General features: G+C 37.5%; 4 protein-coding genes across 5 annotated transcripts; all 4 read left to right on the forward strand.

The window, feature by feature from the left end:
- Positions 5,687–7,660, forward strand: LOC18778929. The gene has a single exon (XM_007213263.2). The coding sequence runs from the start codon at positions 5,687–5,689 to the stop codon at positions 7,658–7,660; it is 1,974 nt and encodes a 657-aa protein (XP_007213325.2).
- On the forward strand, positions 8,189–10,728 carry LOC18778889 (uncharacterized protein C12B10.15c). 2 transcript variants are annotated; one of them, XM_007212106.2, is made up of 4 exons: positions 8,189–8,426; positions 8,522–8,614; positions 9,718–9,896; positions 10,507–10,728. In XM_007212106.2, the coding sequence occupies exons 1-4, from the start codon at positions 8,255–8,257 to the stop codon at positions 10,570–10,572; spliced, it is 510 nt and encodes a 169-aa protein (XP_007212168.1). In that variant the 5' UTR covers positions 8,189–8,254; the 3' UTR covers positions 10,573–10,728. The 2 variants fall into 2 exon arrangements, with proteins under 2 accessions (XP_007212168.1, XP_020416909.1); XM_020561320.1 differs by lacking the exons at positions 8,189–8,426; positions 8,522–8,614 and adding an exon at positions 9,208–9,627.
- Positions 12,081–13,395, forward strand: LOC18779105 (protein PHLOEM PROTEIN 2-LIKE A9). Its single transcript, XM_007212063.2, has 3 exons — positions 12,081–12,215; positions 12,381–12,463; positions 12,723–13,395. The coding sequence occupies exons 1-3, from the start codon at positions 12,159–12,161 to the stop codon at positions 13,135–13,137; spliced, it is 555 nt and encodes a 184-aa protein (XP_007212125.1). The 5' UTR covers positions 12,081–12,158; the 3' UTR covers positions 13,138–13,395.
- On the forward strand, positions 14,555–16,160 carry LOC18778253 (lectin). The gene is made up of 3 exons (XM_007212293.2): positions 14,555–15,057; positions 15,327–15,442; positions 15,608–16,160. Exons 1-3 carry the CDS (start codon positions 14,683–14,685, stop codon positions 15,975–15,977), a joined length of 861 nt encoding a protein of 286 aa, XP_007212355.1. The 5' UTR covers positions 14,555–14,682; the 3' UTR covers positions 15,978–16,160.

A 16,272-nucleotide genomic window follows, 5' to 3' on the forward strand; every position in this document is an offset into this window, starting at 1 on the left:
ATCATTTTCGAGCTGGGCCTTGAGTATGCAACAAAAGTGTAGTGTGGTCGGATCCTTCCACCATCACATGATAAAGCAATGCTACCAAATACATAGCCACTCATTGATCATTACCCATCCTCATATCCAATCGTTCCATTATTCCCCCATCATGTTGTCAATTCCCCCATGTAAATGGATAACCCACATATCCCAAATCCAACATGTGACTATTGGCTGCAAACTTCTCTAAGTTTGAGGCTATTTGTAACGTTTCTTCGTTACATCCATAATGTCATCAAAATCCTCTGTAATCAAGCAAGCTTCATGACACCTTTCCACCTTCTCATATGATGTTTGCCATTGAGTTCTTCTCAAATGTTCTTCAATACTTGTGTAAACATAAAAATAAAAATAAAAAAATGCTACGTAGCTCAATTCTCAGCATCCTGAATGACAACTTTCAACAAAAATCTGCATATTTTAGTATAAAAAAACTTGTGGCATCTTCTTCCAAAATATATATAACCTGCCACTCAATCCACATGGTTCAACTACATGTATAAAATTCATAGTAAGTTGTCTCTTCAAATAGCCATAGCGGTTGCTCTGATTTTTTGTTTCTATTAGAACCACTATGTACCAATGGGTTGGGCATTAATCAATTGTCCCAAGTTAAATGGGTCTAATATTTGGGTCAACAAGCCATGCAGAACACTCAAATCCCTCTAGGCAGCACCTTGGTTACCCAGATGAACATGTTCGCTTCTTCTAACTCTGGTCTCCTCCTCGTCGATTACCTCCTCATTCAATTCATAATCGTCCCATCTTTAGCAAAAACTTGAATTGCGTCACCAACTCGTTGGGGAATATACGAAGATTTAGCATGCGTAGACTTAGTATCACCACATCTTTCCAAGATTCCGGCCTCCCAAGTAGCCTCTCAAACCTATTTGCGGCGTTCTTCCCACTCTCACGATGCACAAATTCTCTCATCCAAGGTAGAGTCACACGTTTTTCCCTTCGCCTTATCCTCTAATCACAACAATCTACTCTACTGCCTCCCATACCCTCCACCAAGCCTTTAGTATGGGTATAGCTACGCCTATGAGCATCACTATTTGATTTGTCCCCATAAGTCCTGTTAGTGAAGTCATTAGGGGATTTCTGTCCATGTAGATAGAGTTTTCGCCCTCGCATGTCCTTGCCAGCCTCTAGCCCCACGAAGGCCAACATATGATCTTGCAGACCTTGAGTCCCATCATGCATAACACTCACCTTCTCTACACAAATACGACTCGGGTGTCCTAGAGAGCAATAAAGAAAACAATATTCTAGCATAAATTCATAACGAAAGTCTACCCATGTTGCTCGATCATCAGGAAAATCAATGAGCGGTTGCTTCATATCCAAACAAATGTGAACTCTCAAAAACCGCCCAATGCATTCTTCCCCCACAGTATGGTTAGCCTTCAAAGCATGTCTTATTAACGAACCAATATTTCTAGCAACCACAGTTGTCTTATTAAGCAAGGGTGCACTATGAATCTAAACCCAAAAGGCCACCATAGTCAGTTTCACCTCTTGTGCATCCTCATCGAGCCTTACTTTTGATAGAAGTACCAAATTCTCACTATTAGATTAGGGTTCCGCGTCCAACACACAAAACTTGCCCCTTGTGCTCGGAAATAGAATCAGAAATTTCCAATATTTAATCTCTTAAATCGACATTGCATCTCCACCACTCCATAACTTAAAGAAAACCCCGACAAATCCATCAAAGTGAACCACCTTAGACGTTAAAACCCATGCCACCAAAGAAAACTACGACCCCTTCATGACATCGATTCCTTCCCGGGCAAGCATCAATCTAAATTCCCCCACGGTTTCGTTTCAATAACCGCAGATGGTAGTCAAAACATTGCTCAATCCATTCTCTTCTCAAACACACAAACTCCCTCGCACAGAAACTTTGGTTCAAAAGAAGAATAGATCACGTCAAGAATCTAGCGCCATCAAAATCTCAAACCCTAGTTGACTTGGAAAAACCCTAGCAGTCTCTCTTCTTTTGCAATATTATAGAGTCTAACATGTCAATTAATCAAGACAATTAATCAAGACAATATTACAAAAACCTCCAAGTTTTTGTAATATTGTAGTGTGGCCTTTCCTTGTTGTTCGACTCTTAAATGTCGACTGTTGGTTCTCTTATTGTTCTTCAACACATCTTCGGATGTTTTCACGTTCTTGCCATTTCACAAATCAAAGAGAAAAGACAATAAAATGTAAGAAGATTAAAAAAGTAAGTCTTGAGGAGAAAGTAATATATGGGAATATGATAGGTGGGAGTGGAAAAGGAAGAAGATAAGGGTACCAATATATATAGACTACACTACTGGGTGTGTCTAAGTTGGGCCAAAATTCTTATGTTGGCTGTCCCAATTTCTAGCATGGGCCTCCTTATCTAGTGCAAATATAATATAATATATATATATATATAAATTCTTTTATGCAAATATTTGGACGTTATTAATGTGCGGACGCCATATATATTTGTACTACCCCTTCTTACTTTCCTACCTGTTTACAATATCATCCACACGATAATAACGTACGGATATCTGGATAAGAGAATAATTGTGTGTGTGTGTATATATATATATATATATATATATATATGTTGCAATTTCTATGGTAAGAGCATGTGCAATGGTGAAGGTCATTTCAATTTTATTTCAATAAATTGAACTTTTGACTTTGCAATGGTAAAGTTCAATTCATTTCAGAGATCAATATTTTATTTTAGGGATCAATAGTTCATTTCAGTGGTCAATAAAATGAACTCTGAAATGAAATTCATTTCAATAAGTTGGCCCACCATAATAACTCTACAGTCTCTCTTTTATTGACACATGGACAACATTACTTTTTATAATAACCTGGAAAAGATGTGCTCTGATGTGTTCTCATTTAATCTCAACTTCTATTTCTTTTTTTTTTCTTTTTTTAAATTGTTAATATAATATATGTCACCAACTAAAGAAAAGCTTGTTATTATTTATATATATATATATATATTTAATTGCTCTCTTTTTAAAGATCTCTTTGAAACCATTTTAATTGTATAATTATTATCGTAATTACCTTTATTCATTTTATTTTATTCAATTATTTAAAAAATATATAGTTTTTAATTTGAAAGATATTGAATTGCGCCACTAGAAGTGAAATTGCAGTTCAGTTCAATAAATCAAACTATTGAACTGAACTTAAATGAATTGTTGAGCAACCATCGCAAATGCTCTAAGTAATAGAAATATTTTTAGGGAGATTCACTATTATACCCAATATAGGAGTCCAAATTATAAAAATACCTCATATAAAATGGACTTTAGAAACACACCCAAAGCCCATTTATAACATAACAAATAGGCTTTTAACTTCTTATAAATTACAAAACTGCCATCAATTTCTTAAAACAAGCCCAACTCCAAAATCTCATAAAAATACCCAAAACACTCAATAGGGCATCAAAGTAATTTAATAATCAATATTAAATTCAATAAGGCCAGCTGTCATTTTTTGGATTTTTTTTGGGTTTGTTTATAGAAATTCAATGGTGTAGGGTTTATTTATAATATTAGTGCTAAGAATGGGTATATCACTATATGTTATAAATAAAATATCACACACATGAACCGGATCATGTGAAAAGAAAAAGTTTTTTGACAAATTTATAGCTACCAGTAAATATCACAAAGAGATATTTAGTCATATACTCATTCTTAGCACTAAAACTATAAATAAACCCTAAACTATTTAATTTCTATAAACAAATCCAAAAAATGACAACTGGCCCTATTGAATTTAATTTTGATTAAATTACTTTGATGCCTTATTGAGTGTTTTGGGTTTTTTTTATGATGTTTTTGGATTGGGTTTGTTTTAAGAAATCAATGGCAGTTTTGCAATTTAAAAGAAGTTAAAAGCCTTTTGTTATGTTGTAAATGAGTTTTGGGCTCTAAAGTCCATTTTATATAAAGTTTTTTTAAATAATTTGGGCTCCTATATTGGGTATAATAGTGAATCTCCCTTTAAACCCGTTGACCATTATCTTCCCATGATGACATACAAACCTTGTCATTTTTAATATGTGATTTTGGTTATGCCTCTAGTTTCGAAAGGCATGCCTTGCCTTATAGAGATCACGTCCACTTTGAGTAAAACCAATTTCAAGTTTGAGTTTGCATCCCAATTTTAGAGTGTTGCTAAACGAACCCTAAACTTAACTGAATACACCATACTACCAAAATATTTATTGAATTACTAATTTACCCTAATATAAAATGACCAAAAAAGATATATTGAATTGTAAAACAAATATAATTTTAATAAATACACCCTACTCACCATATTCAACCCTAATGAAAGGACTAAGCAAGAAAAATGCTTCCCTGATTCCAACCATTATGAGACTTGTTAGTGTTCAACAAAATTTAGGGTACTGAGGAAGCGAAAGAACCATGTTGGGAAACCTGTGGAGAATGAAATAGGCTTCTGACCCCAGAAAAAGCAAGAGCAGACCCAAGGAAATTTGGGTGAATAGGGGGTTGTCGATAGGGCTTTCTTCTAGGAGGGATGATTGTGAGCTTCCTGACGATTGTAACTCTACTAGCATATCCTTTTTTGGGTCAAAACATCAGGAGAATTTATTAAAGATGAATAAGATAGTTTACATCACTACCCATGCTGGACATGCTTGATCCCAAACTTTATTACCACCCATCATAGAAACATAGACTGCCACCTCATGTGCAGCTCTATTGCAGTGTCGTGGTATGAAAGAAAACACCACTTGGCTAATTAAACTGTTGAACTAAAACATGAATATCAAATAGGGTGTCGTGTGATAGAGTTTATTAGGGTGTACCAAGGGTATTTTGGTAGTAAAGTAGGGTTTACTTAATTAGTTTTACATTTTGATTAAAATATTAGGGTGTACTTAGATCATAAGGTATACTCAATTAATTTTAGGCTTCGTTTAGTAGCACTCCAATTTTGTTGCATGAAAATGTGAGGTTCCTACTAAACTAAAAGATATGTGAGTGAGATCTCTCTTAAAACTTGCCGTATGTTTAGCGTATGTAATCATATATACATCTGTACTATTATAAAGTCAGACCTCTATATATATAAAGTAAAAGGTAAATAATAATAAAATATTTAAAATATCAGAAAATATTATTAATTAATATAAACATTAACAATTAAATAAAGTTAATACGATAAATTCATACTTTTTTCGTATTAACAAAAATCAAAATTAAAAATAAAATCCTATAATGATCCTAATTTTATTAAACACAACTACCCTTTGGAAAAAAAAAAAAAAAAAAAAGAAGGGCTAGCAGTGAAGCCGATAGGTTGATTTGTTGCCTTTGTTTCTAGGACTAGACCAGTGGTGGGGGCCACTGACTCCCTATTGACTTCTAACCCTGAAAAACAGCCAAAATCTAAAATTGGCTGTTCAATAACAAAGAAATCTAGTATTAGTAAAGGGAGTCTGGGCCCACAGCGCACCCGTTCCCTTGGTGCCCAAGCAAAACCGTAAAACAAACAGGTATGCTCTTGTCTTGGCTTATAAGCATGGATGATCCGATCTCCATTTCAATATTTCTTGGAATCAAAACCAACAAGGCAAGATAGTATGAAGGCAGTGCGAGTGAATCAGATCTCCGTTCTGAAAGCATGCGGCGGGAACCAATTTTTACAACGTATCTCTCCTCCTACAACTCCTCCTCTTGTTGCTGCTCCTTCATCTTCGCCCACCCAATTATCCAGATCCCAAATGCCCCGACCCGGAATCCGAATACTCCCAAGCAACCCCTGCCTCGACCTCTATTTCCACCGTCCCATGGGATCAGGCATCCACTCCAAGTTGGAATTCCATGAGACTCTGACGAAGCAGCTGCTGCCGCAGGCTTGGTCCTGCAATCCCCTCACAACCCTCAAGCTCATTTGCAACTTCCTAGACAACGACGGTGAAAAAGCCGATGACGAGGCCTTCTACTCCGCAGCGTTTTGGCTGCACCACAACCACCCCAAGACCCTTTCCTGCAACCTCCTGCCTATTGCAGGCGCCTGGGGCCATATTATCCACGTTCTCGAAACTCTGTCACGGGTTCTTCTACAAGGCAATGCCCAGCTGCAGGTTGATCAATACTCTATGACTTGGACCAGGAAGGACGCGAACCAAGAATTTCAGTCCAAACAGTTCCAGATCCAGTTAACACAAAATGAAAGGAGGAGGACAACTTGTCCTCTTCCTCCTCCTAGTCCTAGACAGACTCGCCAAATCAAGGTGGAAAAAGCTAAGGAGAAAGCAAGCGCCCTGTTGAAGAGAAGGAAGACGACTGCCATGGCCAACAAGGCTGCTGACAGGTACCACAGCGACCCGGATTATCGGTTCTTGCACGACCGGGTTTCTGATCTTATGGCAGAGTGCTTGAAGCATGATATCCAACAATTCAACCAGCATCAGCAGCAGCGTCGTGAGCAAGAGCAAGACCAAAAGAAAAAGAAGATGAAGAAGTTGGAGTTCAACATAACCGATGCGGCTGATTGCTTCCGATTCGTGCCGGCCCCTATGGACCAACTGCTGTATGAAACCGTTGCGAGGAATGTTTTCTCGCCAGGAGAATTAGAATCAGAATTTTCGAACCCAATGTCTCTGCGGCGGCGGCTGCGGAAAGAGATTTTGGTGCCCTTGAGACAAGCCTTGGCGCCAGAGGACGAAGAAGGTGCCAACAAGTGGGGTTATTATCAACGTCTTGTGTACGACGGAGAGCCCGATGTCTCTGATGTACTCTCTGCCTCTGCGGCTCGCAAGTATATGGTGGCGCTTAAAAAAGCCATTGCCGCCGCCGAGTCCAAGTCCGAGTCCGTGTCCGAGAACATGATTAATGCCGGTGCTGTGCTTCCACACTGGATCGTACGCTACGCCGTGGACAAAAGTGGTGGATTCGAGCGAGCGGCTGAGCTTCAGTGGAAGAGAATGCTGGAGGACGTGTACAAAAAGCAGGGGAGGCTGAACAACTGCTTGGCTGTTTGTGACGTTGCGGCGTCAGAGTCGGTGGCTCTGGGAATGTTAGTGTCTCATCTGAGCCAAGGGCCGTGGGAAGGAAAGGTGGTGAGTCACACCCAAAAACCTCAGCTGCATTTGGTACGAGGCGAAGATCTCAAGTCCAAGTTCAGCTTTATGCACAGTTTGGAGGAGCGTCAGGACTGGGAGGTTGATCTGGGGAAGGTGTATGATTTGATTCTGGAAGTGGCGGTGAATGAGAATGTGAAGGCAGAGCAGATGGTGAGGAAAGTCTTTGTGTTCACCTGCTTCAAACACTTCAGTGACGGCTGCTGGAAGCCTCGCGGCGGAGATTATGAGGAAATACAGAGGAAGTTTGAGGAGAAGGGGTATGCCGTGCCGCACTTGGTGATTTGGAATCTCCTCAGTGTGTGGTATGCGCCGCTGCGTACCGGAGAGCCAGGGGTGACGTTGTTGGGTGGTTTCTCCGACGCAATGCTCAAGTCCTTCTTGGAGAATGACGGTGAACTTAGCCCCGAGCAGGTCATGGAATTAGCCATCTCTCCCCAAAGCAATCAAAATCTGGCTGTCTTCGACTGATTGATTTTTCTTTATAAAAATGAAAGCAGCTTGGCATTTTGATCTCTTCTCAAAACAAGTTATATGTAAACTTGTTTTTTGTTTATTATGTTATCAGTAACTATCAGCAACAATGCTGAATGAATTACTTGGCTTGGCTCTGTTATCCCCTCCCCTGCTTTTCTATTTTTATGACTGTTCAATTCGGATAAAAATCAACAGTTCTAAAAAATAAAAACAAACAAACAAACTCATCCGCATACAAGTGTGACAGAGAACAGGAGGAAGAAGTTGAATGTTTCTGCATTGCACTTGGACTCTAAGCATCAAAGCATTTGAAGATGTGAATTAAAATCTGCAGATAAGCTGTGACAGGAGTGCCCAAATACTGTGAAAGATATGGTGGTGGGCTGGGCCTAAATGTAATTTGCCTTGGCCCAAATCTCTAGCCTAGAGTTGAAACACCAAGCTTTACTAAGTGTAGAGGGATTGGACGGTAGGCTGAAAAGGCGCGGGAAAGGAGGCCCATTTGTAGCCGAATTTGAAGAAAGAAGGGCAAAGGAGATACTGACTGATACACAGATTAGGGATTTTGTCTGAAAGAATTGGGGGAAAATGGAGAAGGGAACCCAAGGGACCATAGTTCTGAGAAGAAACGCAAATGGAGAGCCAGAAGAAGAAGAAGAACAAGTGGCGGACTTGAGTGGTCAGGTGCACCTGCTCCCTTGCTCCATCAAATACTCTGGCCCTTCCTCTGTTTCCCACTACTTCAAACCCAAACCCACCGGTAGGTAATATATGTACCCTCTTTTTCTCACAGACAATTGCGCAAACACTTATATGACATAACTGAGTAATGGGTTTTTCTTGGGGCTGATGAAGGAATTGAGTCTGAGGGTTTAAAGACGCAGGAAGCTAATTTCAGAGGAAGGAAGTTGCAAGGAGCCTCCATTCCCATCCCAAATGGTTATTCTGGTATGTCATTGTAGTTTCTGTCAGTAAATTCAGTACCTTGGTTTGTGTGGCCCCTTATCTTAGTCAATTTCTTCATCTAGTTTTTTTAGCTCTAGTTTGTTTGAGGTCAATGCTTCTGCATTGATGTTTTAGATAGCTGGGTTGTTTTGAACGGTGGCAAATAAAGCTTCTAACTTTATGTCTGAGATCGCCAATAAGCCAACTTTTTTAAAGTGTTGTAAACATTACCTGCTTTACTTGGTTAAGTTTCATCCACTTTTCTCTTCATGGATAAGCTTTGGTTATCTCATATTGTCGTGGTGCTTTACTCTCATTGTTACTTTCTTTTAGGCCTAACAATACGTTTATTGTAAAGATTTTCCATTGCTCATCATTATGTCTGAAATACCAATTACAAAACCATTTCCTTTTTTGCTCCATTTTATAGTTTATTCTTCCTCCCTTTGAAGGGAAGTATTTGGGTACTGCTGGCACCTTTACTCTGGAGCAAAGGTGAAACTGATGTTTTCGTGATATAGAAGTGAAGGGAGAGAGAAATGAGACCCAGAAAGAAAAGAATGTGGTAGGGGTGACTATTGTTGTGTCTTATAATTGATCACCCTCATTGAGGCTTATGTGAGTGGTTACTACCTCCCTCTGCCGCATCTTTTCCTCAGCAAAAAGAAATAGAGTTCTTTGGGACTTGGAGATGTGTATGTTAGGGAGAGGCTACTATACTATCAAAAGGTGGCTATCCTTAAGAGCTGATGGCTAAGCCTCTACTTTCATAGGTTGTAAAACGAGTAGGATGATAGGAGCTTTCAAGGGAAGTGATACCCTTGTTAATTCAAGATGGTGTTTCTTGTATATATCACAGCAAATTCCATTTGTCTTGCCTTCCTTTCCTTTTTCCTCAAATATCAAGATCCTCTGTTACAAATGTACTTTGTTTCCAACACATACACAAACGCATACAAGCAAAGTGCCGGCAAACATGCATGCCATAGAAACGAGCATGCATCATGACAAAAGGGGTCTCATCCTATGTTGTTTTCAAATTATGTAAATGAAAAGTTCTCTTTCAATTTTTGAAGAGTTTCTTCTTAATAATAATTGTTCTGCAGGATTTGTTCTAGGGAAGAAGAGTCTTGGCAAGAGAAAAGCCAATGCTTCTGAAGGGAACTCAAACTGTTGGGAGATGAATGTGAAATATAAAAGCATCACATATTGGAATCATGACAGCCTCCCTTCACAGGATGATGCTTTCTTACGTTGTTTTCACTGGCTTGCTGTAGCAAAATCTGTAAGTTTGTGTTTGATACCTCATATGGTGGTTGATAAATCTTGTTACATCAGTCAGTGGCCAGTGTCTTGTGTATGTTGGTTTCAGTTTCATATATTATCGTTGATCTACCGTTACATATTTAATCGGGAATAGTTATGATTAGCTGTGAATAGTTATGTTCCATGAAGTGCTTTGCTTTTTAAGCTATTATCTATATAATATATGTAGGGCCTGTTTTACAAGGGTTTGATGTGTTGATCCTAATTCAGCTAAGAAGTTTAAATCATAATATGTATCGTTCTAACAAGTTTGAATGGGTTGGAATTAGATTTGGTTTCAATTATCTTTAGACATTAGTACATTATGTTACACAATTGAATGGACTAAAACCAGATCTGGCAAAAATCTATAATCAATCATGATTTGGTGAGCTGGAGTGAAGTTGCATGCAATTGACTATCTTCTTGAGATTCACAATTTATGTATATAACAGATGATATCCATGTACTCTTGAGTTGTGAAGCTGAAATGCACTTTTCTTATTGATTTTTGATCATGTTGATAACTATTGCTTAGTTTTGTTATTTGAAAATGTTCACTGTTCATCGTGCCTTTTTTATGACTGCAGATGCACGAACCAGCAACAGCGGAAGATTTGGTTTCTGCATCCGCTGCTTTGGAAAAGATGAAGTGATTAAGAAATGTAGGAAGCATTGTATCCCTTCCTCCACCTCTTCATTGTGCTGGGTCGAATCAGCATTTCTGTATTATGAACTCTTGTAACATTGATATTTGATATATTGTATTGGCAGTAGAATTTAATTTAACTTGTTTTTGAAAGTTTGATGAACCTCATCTTAAAATCAAAATTTTGCTCTCTTAATTGGGAGTTTGAAAATAAAAATAAAAACAAACTGCCCATTTTCTATGTGTTCATACATGCGACCGTTTGATAAGCATCAATAATAGTCATCTTAGTTGGATATAGCTAAAATTCCTTGCACATTAAGAAAGATAGAAAAACCATATAAAGGGAATATGATCCCATTCTTGCTGGATATGACATCAAGGGATGAACCCAAACTGTATATTGGGTACCAATTTGACCAAAAGAGTGCCAACCTTTGATGTAATGTGTGCAGGGAAGAAGCAACGCAGAAGTTTGTCAATTAAAAGCTTGAAGAAACTCATGTAGTTAATCAAAAAGCTATATTTTGTCAAATTCTTTTGACTTAAAGTTTGTTCTCTAAATTACTTCCAAATTTTCTCACACTCTTGCTCTTCTATTGATGTGCATAAAAAGGATTTTTTAATATTTGATTTTATTTATTTATTTATGTACAAACGCGTTGGCACCAAGAAAATGAGATTCTAAAAGTTATGTGCTTTGCGTCACTAAAAGTGTAAGTTGCAAAATTGTATCCCACTAGTATCTTCTGTCACAATTATGCTTTGCCTGCCGAAAGGAAGAAACCAATGACAATTAAGAAACACCATATATTCTTAATATTATTCTTATACTTGTAATAGATGTCAATTTGCTTTGGTGAAGTAGCGGCCACCGTTGAAAATACTGATAATTTGGGACTGATCGAGCAAAGCAAAGCCAAGTGTACCCAAGTTGATCAAGATAAGCTCTATGATACGTGTCAGTGGGTTTGGATGGAAAAGCTAGCTGGAACGAAATATGTTTGCACCATATTTTAGATTCCAAGCATGGTTTTCCAATATTGTGAGCCACCAGAGAGGGAAAGAACAAAAGTTGTGGGCATGTCAAAGGATAAATGAGTTCACTTTTTTTTAAAAAAAAATTATAAGAATAGTATTCTAAATTATTCTAATGTAAAAGTAAAAGATTTTTTAGTGCAAATGAACGAATACACTGAGTTGACCAACTAACCTAAACTCATATTTGCTTAATCTTAATCGACATTTTATTATGAACATGTCTCACATTTATACATTTCTCAAGACAGTTTGGTAATAATCCAAATATATTCTTCTTTTAGAAAGCCAAGGAACCGTCATATCAAGGTCCAAAGCAATCACTTGATTCCCTATGTACATACTCAATTTTATTATTATTTGTTTTGGTTTTGGCATTTTCTTGTCCTGTGAAAAGCATTAGATTCTCTCTCTCTCTCTCTCTCTCTCTCTTCTCTGATGTCCTGGATTAATTTATATATAAAAGGCTAACTGAGGCTATATCTTCAAAACAATATAGAGGCAGCTGAAGAAGAAGAAGAAGAAGCAGAGAAGAAAAAAGAATTTCGTTGACATATGGCTATGACTAAGCCTCATTTCCAAGCAGAGCAAAATGCAATAATCGAGCAGAAGGTAATTATTTAAGCATGTTATAAGATGTCACAATAAATTTCTTATAATATGTCTTTGTGGATCATGATGATTAATTCATTGCTAAATATCTTGAATAATTTTTCACATGGCTATTAATGTTTACATGGACCCATAATAAGTTTAATTGACTATTAATGTTTACAGCAAGGTCGCCATAGCTACACCATCAAACCACGAGGGCTTACCATTGTATGGGGAAATGATGAGCGCTATTGGAAATTACCAAAGTAATGAGTGAGTTGTATTTTATATGTTTGTATACTTACTATTAATCACATTGATGATTACATCTCGCATAAGAATAAGATTCATGTGAGTGAGATCGCTTATGTGAGCATGCCACTTTTATGAGAAATATGATCAACAAATATAGCACGTCTATACCAGATACATTGACATAATTTCTTTTTACATTGTCTATATGTTGTGTATATATGATCATTTGCTATATATTACCACCAAACTTTTTTTTTTTTTTTTTGGCAGGATAGAGAGTGATTATACGAACTCGAATGAGCCCGTGGAGCTGCTTCAGGTTTCTTGGCTGGAAGTGACGGCCACAGTTGGCTTAAATCCCGGGAGGGAGTATGAAATTAGCTTTCAAGTAGAACTGGCACCAGATGCATTTGGTTGGAGAGACATACAAGCTTTCTTGATGGCCAAGGTAGGGAAAAAGGGAAAGTACACATGGACAAAAGTTAAACTAGCGCAGGATTCAAATGTAGGCAGATTCACAATTCCTGATACAAACGGAAACGGCCGGCCATTTAGAATTAAAAGTCTTGACATGAAGGATGCCGACAACACGCTTCATTTTGGTCTGTATGAAGTCTGGAGTGGAAAATGGAAGGGAGGCTTGAAAATTTATGAAGCAAATGTCGAAGATGTAACTGGAAAATGAGCTCAGTTCACTCAGTCTTTTCTATTACATGTATGCATATGTATTGAAATACATATTTTCTACTTTGAGTTTTATGTATCTGATGACTAATATTAATAATGAGAACGGAACTCATGTAGGTTGATTTGAGAAGGATCATTTCCTGGCATGAAATATTTAATATCTCTGAGCATGTATTTGTAAATTAATAAAGGTTTTCTTATGTATTCCGCGCCAATTAATCAAATATATGTGTATGTGCGCGTGCGCGCGTGTATGGATATTTTAGCTACGATTTCTTCAGATGAGTTACCTGCAATGCCACCAACCCAGTCACCATATCCCAGTTTCTATAATATTAATTCCATAGACCAGCTCAAAACATATATTGACAAACTCTGCATTGGGATATCAGCATCATCTTTGTATAGACATCTTCCAATTTTGTTTCTGATATACTTTTCCTACGTATAAATATACATGACAACAATTATCTCAAGTCAATCGAAGTTCATGGCTCTCACGGATTGTATACGAAAACCAATTTATTTAGTTAATTTAAGTAAGACAAATTAAACATATTAATTTTGAACATCTAAAACTTGGTTCATGAGTTGGCTTGATTATTAAAGCAAACTCTTTGGAATGTTCCACTGTGGTATCTGAGTCATTACAAGAAAAGAGGAATTTAGTGACAACCTTTTCAGCTGCAGGACAGAAAACTCACCTCCAAAAAATTTAGCTAGCAGTAGAAATTTGTCTCCCCATGCAATGCAATGAATCTTGAATTTAGGCATTTACTACTTTCAACTATACCAAAGTGCTTTGTAAATTGTAGTCAGATAATTCTGCACCCAATTCACTGGCAACTTTGAAGATTTCTCTCTCTGATTGATGGCACATGGTATATTCATATAATATGATATACATATGTAGTTTTAAAAGTCACCATGAAGGTCGCTGCAACACTCTTCAATCTCAATTCCAGGGGTTATGTTTTCCAACTTCTATTATGCCCAGGAAAGAAAAAAAAAAAACAAAAAAAAAAAACAAGGCTTTCAAATATAATGTAAAAGTTTAAAACAGTATATATGGGGGAGCTTCTGATCGAATGTCCAAAGTAAATCAAGATGATCATGACCACTTACAAATATAATTTTATTAAAGGGAATATATATCGGATGTGATGCCCTTATCTTAGAATAAAAGCTGTTTTTCTCTCTGCAGAATGGAATATATATGATAAACAAACAAAAGTTTACCATATGGAATCGAATAAAGGCTTTTTTCTGATATTCCCCAGTGTTTTTCAACCCATTGAATGCTAATTCATGCTTGACAGCAGCATGGATGAGAAACTGAAAACTAAAGAGAGAAAAAAGTTCACAGGGCATCTTTCTTGGGTTACCCTCATCCTCATCCTCATCCAAACCTTTAACGGTGTACACATTGATACGAAAATCATACATTTTATACGCATGTCATGGAACTGACCAACCTGACCCTGTTTTTTTAATCTATATATAAGTAAAAACAAGCATTGGATGGAAGAAGTGTATTAAAGAGATGGGGACTAGCTGGTCACAAGATGAGGCCAATAACTCACAGTCGCAGCCAAGTGAACAACCAAGTAATAACAAGGCAGTGGAGAAAGCAACGGAAGCAAAGGCTGCTCCTAGTGGCTCTAAACCCATGGCAGTGGAGAAAACAGCTCCTGACCATCAGGCTAAGTTCTCAGCTAACAACAGCAACCATGAAATCACAGTTGTTAAAGAAGTTAAGGAAATGGAGAAAAAGACAGCAACACAACAAGTTAAACAGCAGCTTCCACACAACTATGAAGCTATTGTGAGACATGCTGACTCAACCATCAACAAATCCTCAGTGGAAAACCTCCTTGAACAGCTCCATGCTGGAATAACCTTAAACCAAAAGAGAAAGGTAAGCCCTGCATCAAACACTATGCTCAGATGATTTAAATTTGTGTAGTTGTACGTTAGCTACATATATACATATGCCTATGCACATATTTAAGCTTCTGAAATGTGAAATATTCCAGTTCGTGCCGAAATTCAGCTCTAAATCAATATTTATGGGGCTTTTAAGTTGATTTAAATAAGGGAAACTTGTAAGTGAACTTAAAAACCAACATCTTGGTTATGTCATTATTTTGTTGACTATTGTTAGCATTATTATCACTGTTATTGCAGAGGTACTGGGTTGACAAGAAGTCCAACAACTGCTTTATGGTGTATGCAAGGGATCTCTTGATCACTTGGGCTGAAGACAATCGTTACTGGCTCTGGCCCTCCCTGCAAGAAACCAGGTACCAAAAACTTCAATACATAACTTACTGGTTTCTCAGTTTCTCCAGTCCTATTGAAACTGAAACAGATAAACGCAATATATACAAAAATTTATATTATAATAATAAAATAAATATCATAAAATGCTATCAGTACTCTCAATCCTAACTCAGGTTTCATTGCAGTGGTGTCGTCATTGATGCTGCTGAACTGATTAATGTATGTTGGCTAGAAGTGCATGGAAAATTTGAGACTTCAAAGCTGTCACCAGGAACTCTGTACGAAGTTGTGTTTGTGGTCAAGCTGAAAGCTTCAGGTTATGGATGGGATGTTCCAGTGAATGTCAGACTCACTCTTCCAGATGATAGCATACAATGGCATAAAGTTAATCTGATGGAAATCCCAAGAGAGCAATGGATAGAGATTTCGGTTGGCGAGTTTAGAGCATCACCCGAAAAACCTGGGGACATGGAGTTTTCGATGTACGAATATGATGGTGGGAAATGGAAGAGAGGACTTGTTATCAAGGGTGTTACCATTCGGCCTAAAAACTAAGTTGCAGAGTAAACAACTTTGCTTATGAGCAGAGATGATTTTCTGAGTTTTACATATGAAGACAGAAATGAGAGAATTGCATATGTAAGAAATGATCAAACAGAATAATGAAACAATGATACAACTCACATTTTTGCTTTCTCATTTCTGCTTCATTCTTAATGCCATCTGGAGCTTCACAAATTCTTTTTAAACATAGTTGTTGATTAGTTGTGTTATTTCAGAAAACTTCAGAGTACTTTGCTTCAGTATTGGCAAGAGCCATGCAGCTCAGTAAAACCTTCGATCTGGAGCT

This window comes from Prunus persica, chromosome G4 (genome assembly GCF_000346465.2).
Source record: "Prunus persica cultivar Lovell chromosome G4, Prunus_persica_NCBIv2, whole genome shotgun sequence".
Lineage (NCBI taxonomy): Eukaryota > Viridiplantae > Streptophyta > Magnoliopsida > Rosales > Rosaceae > Prunus > Prunus persica.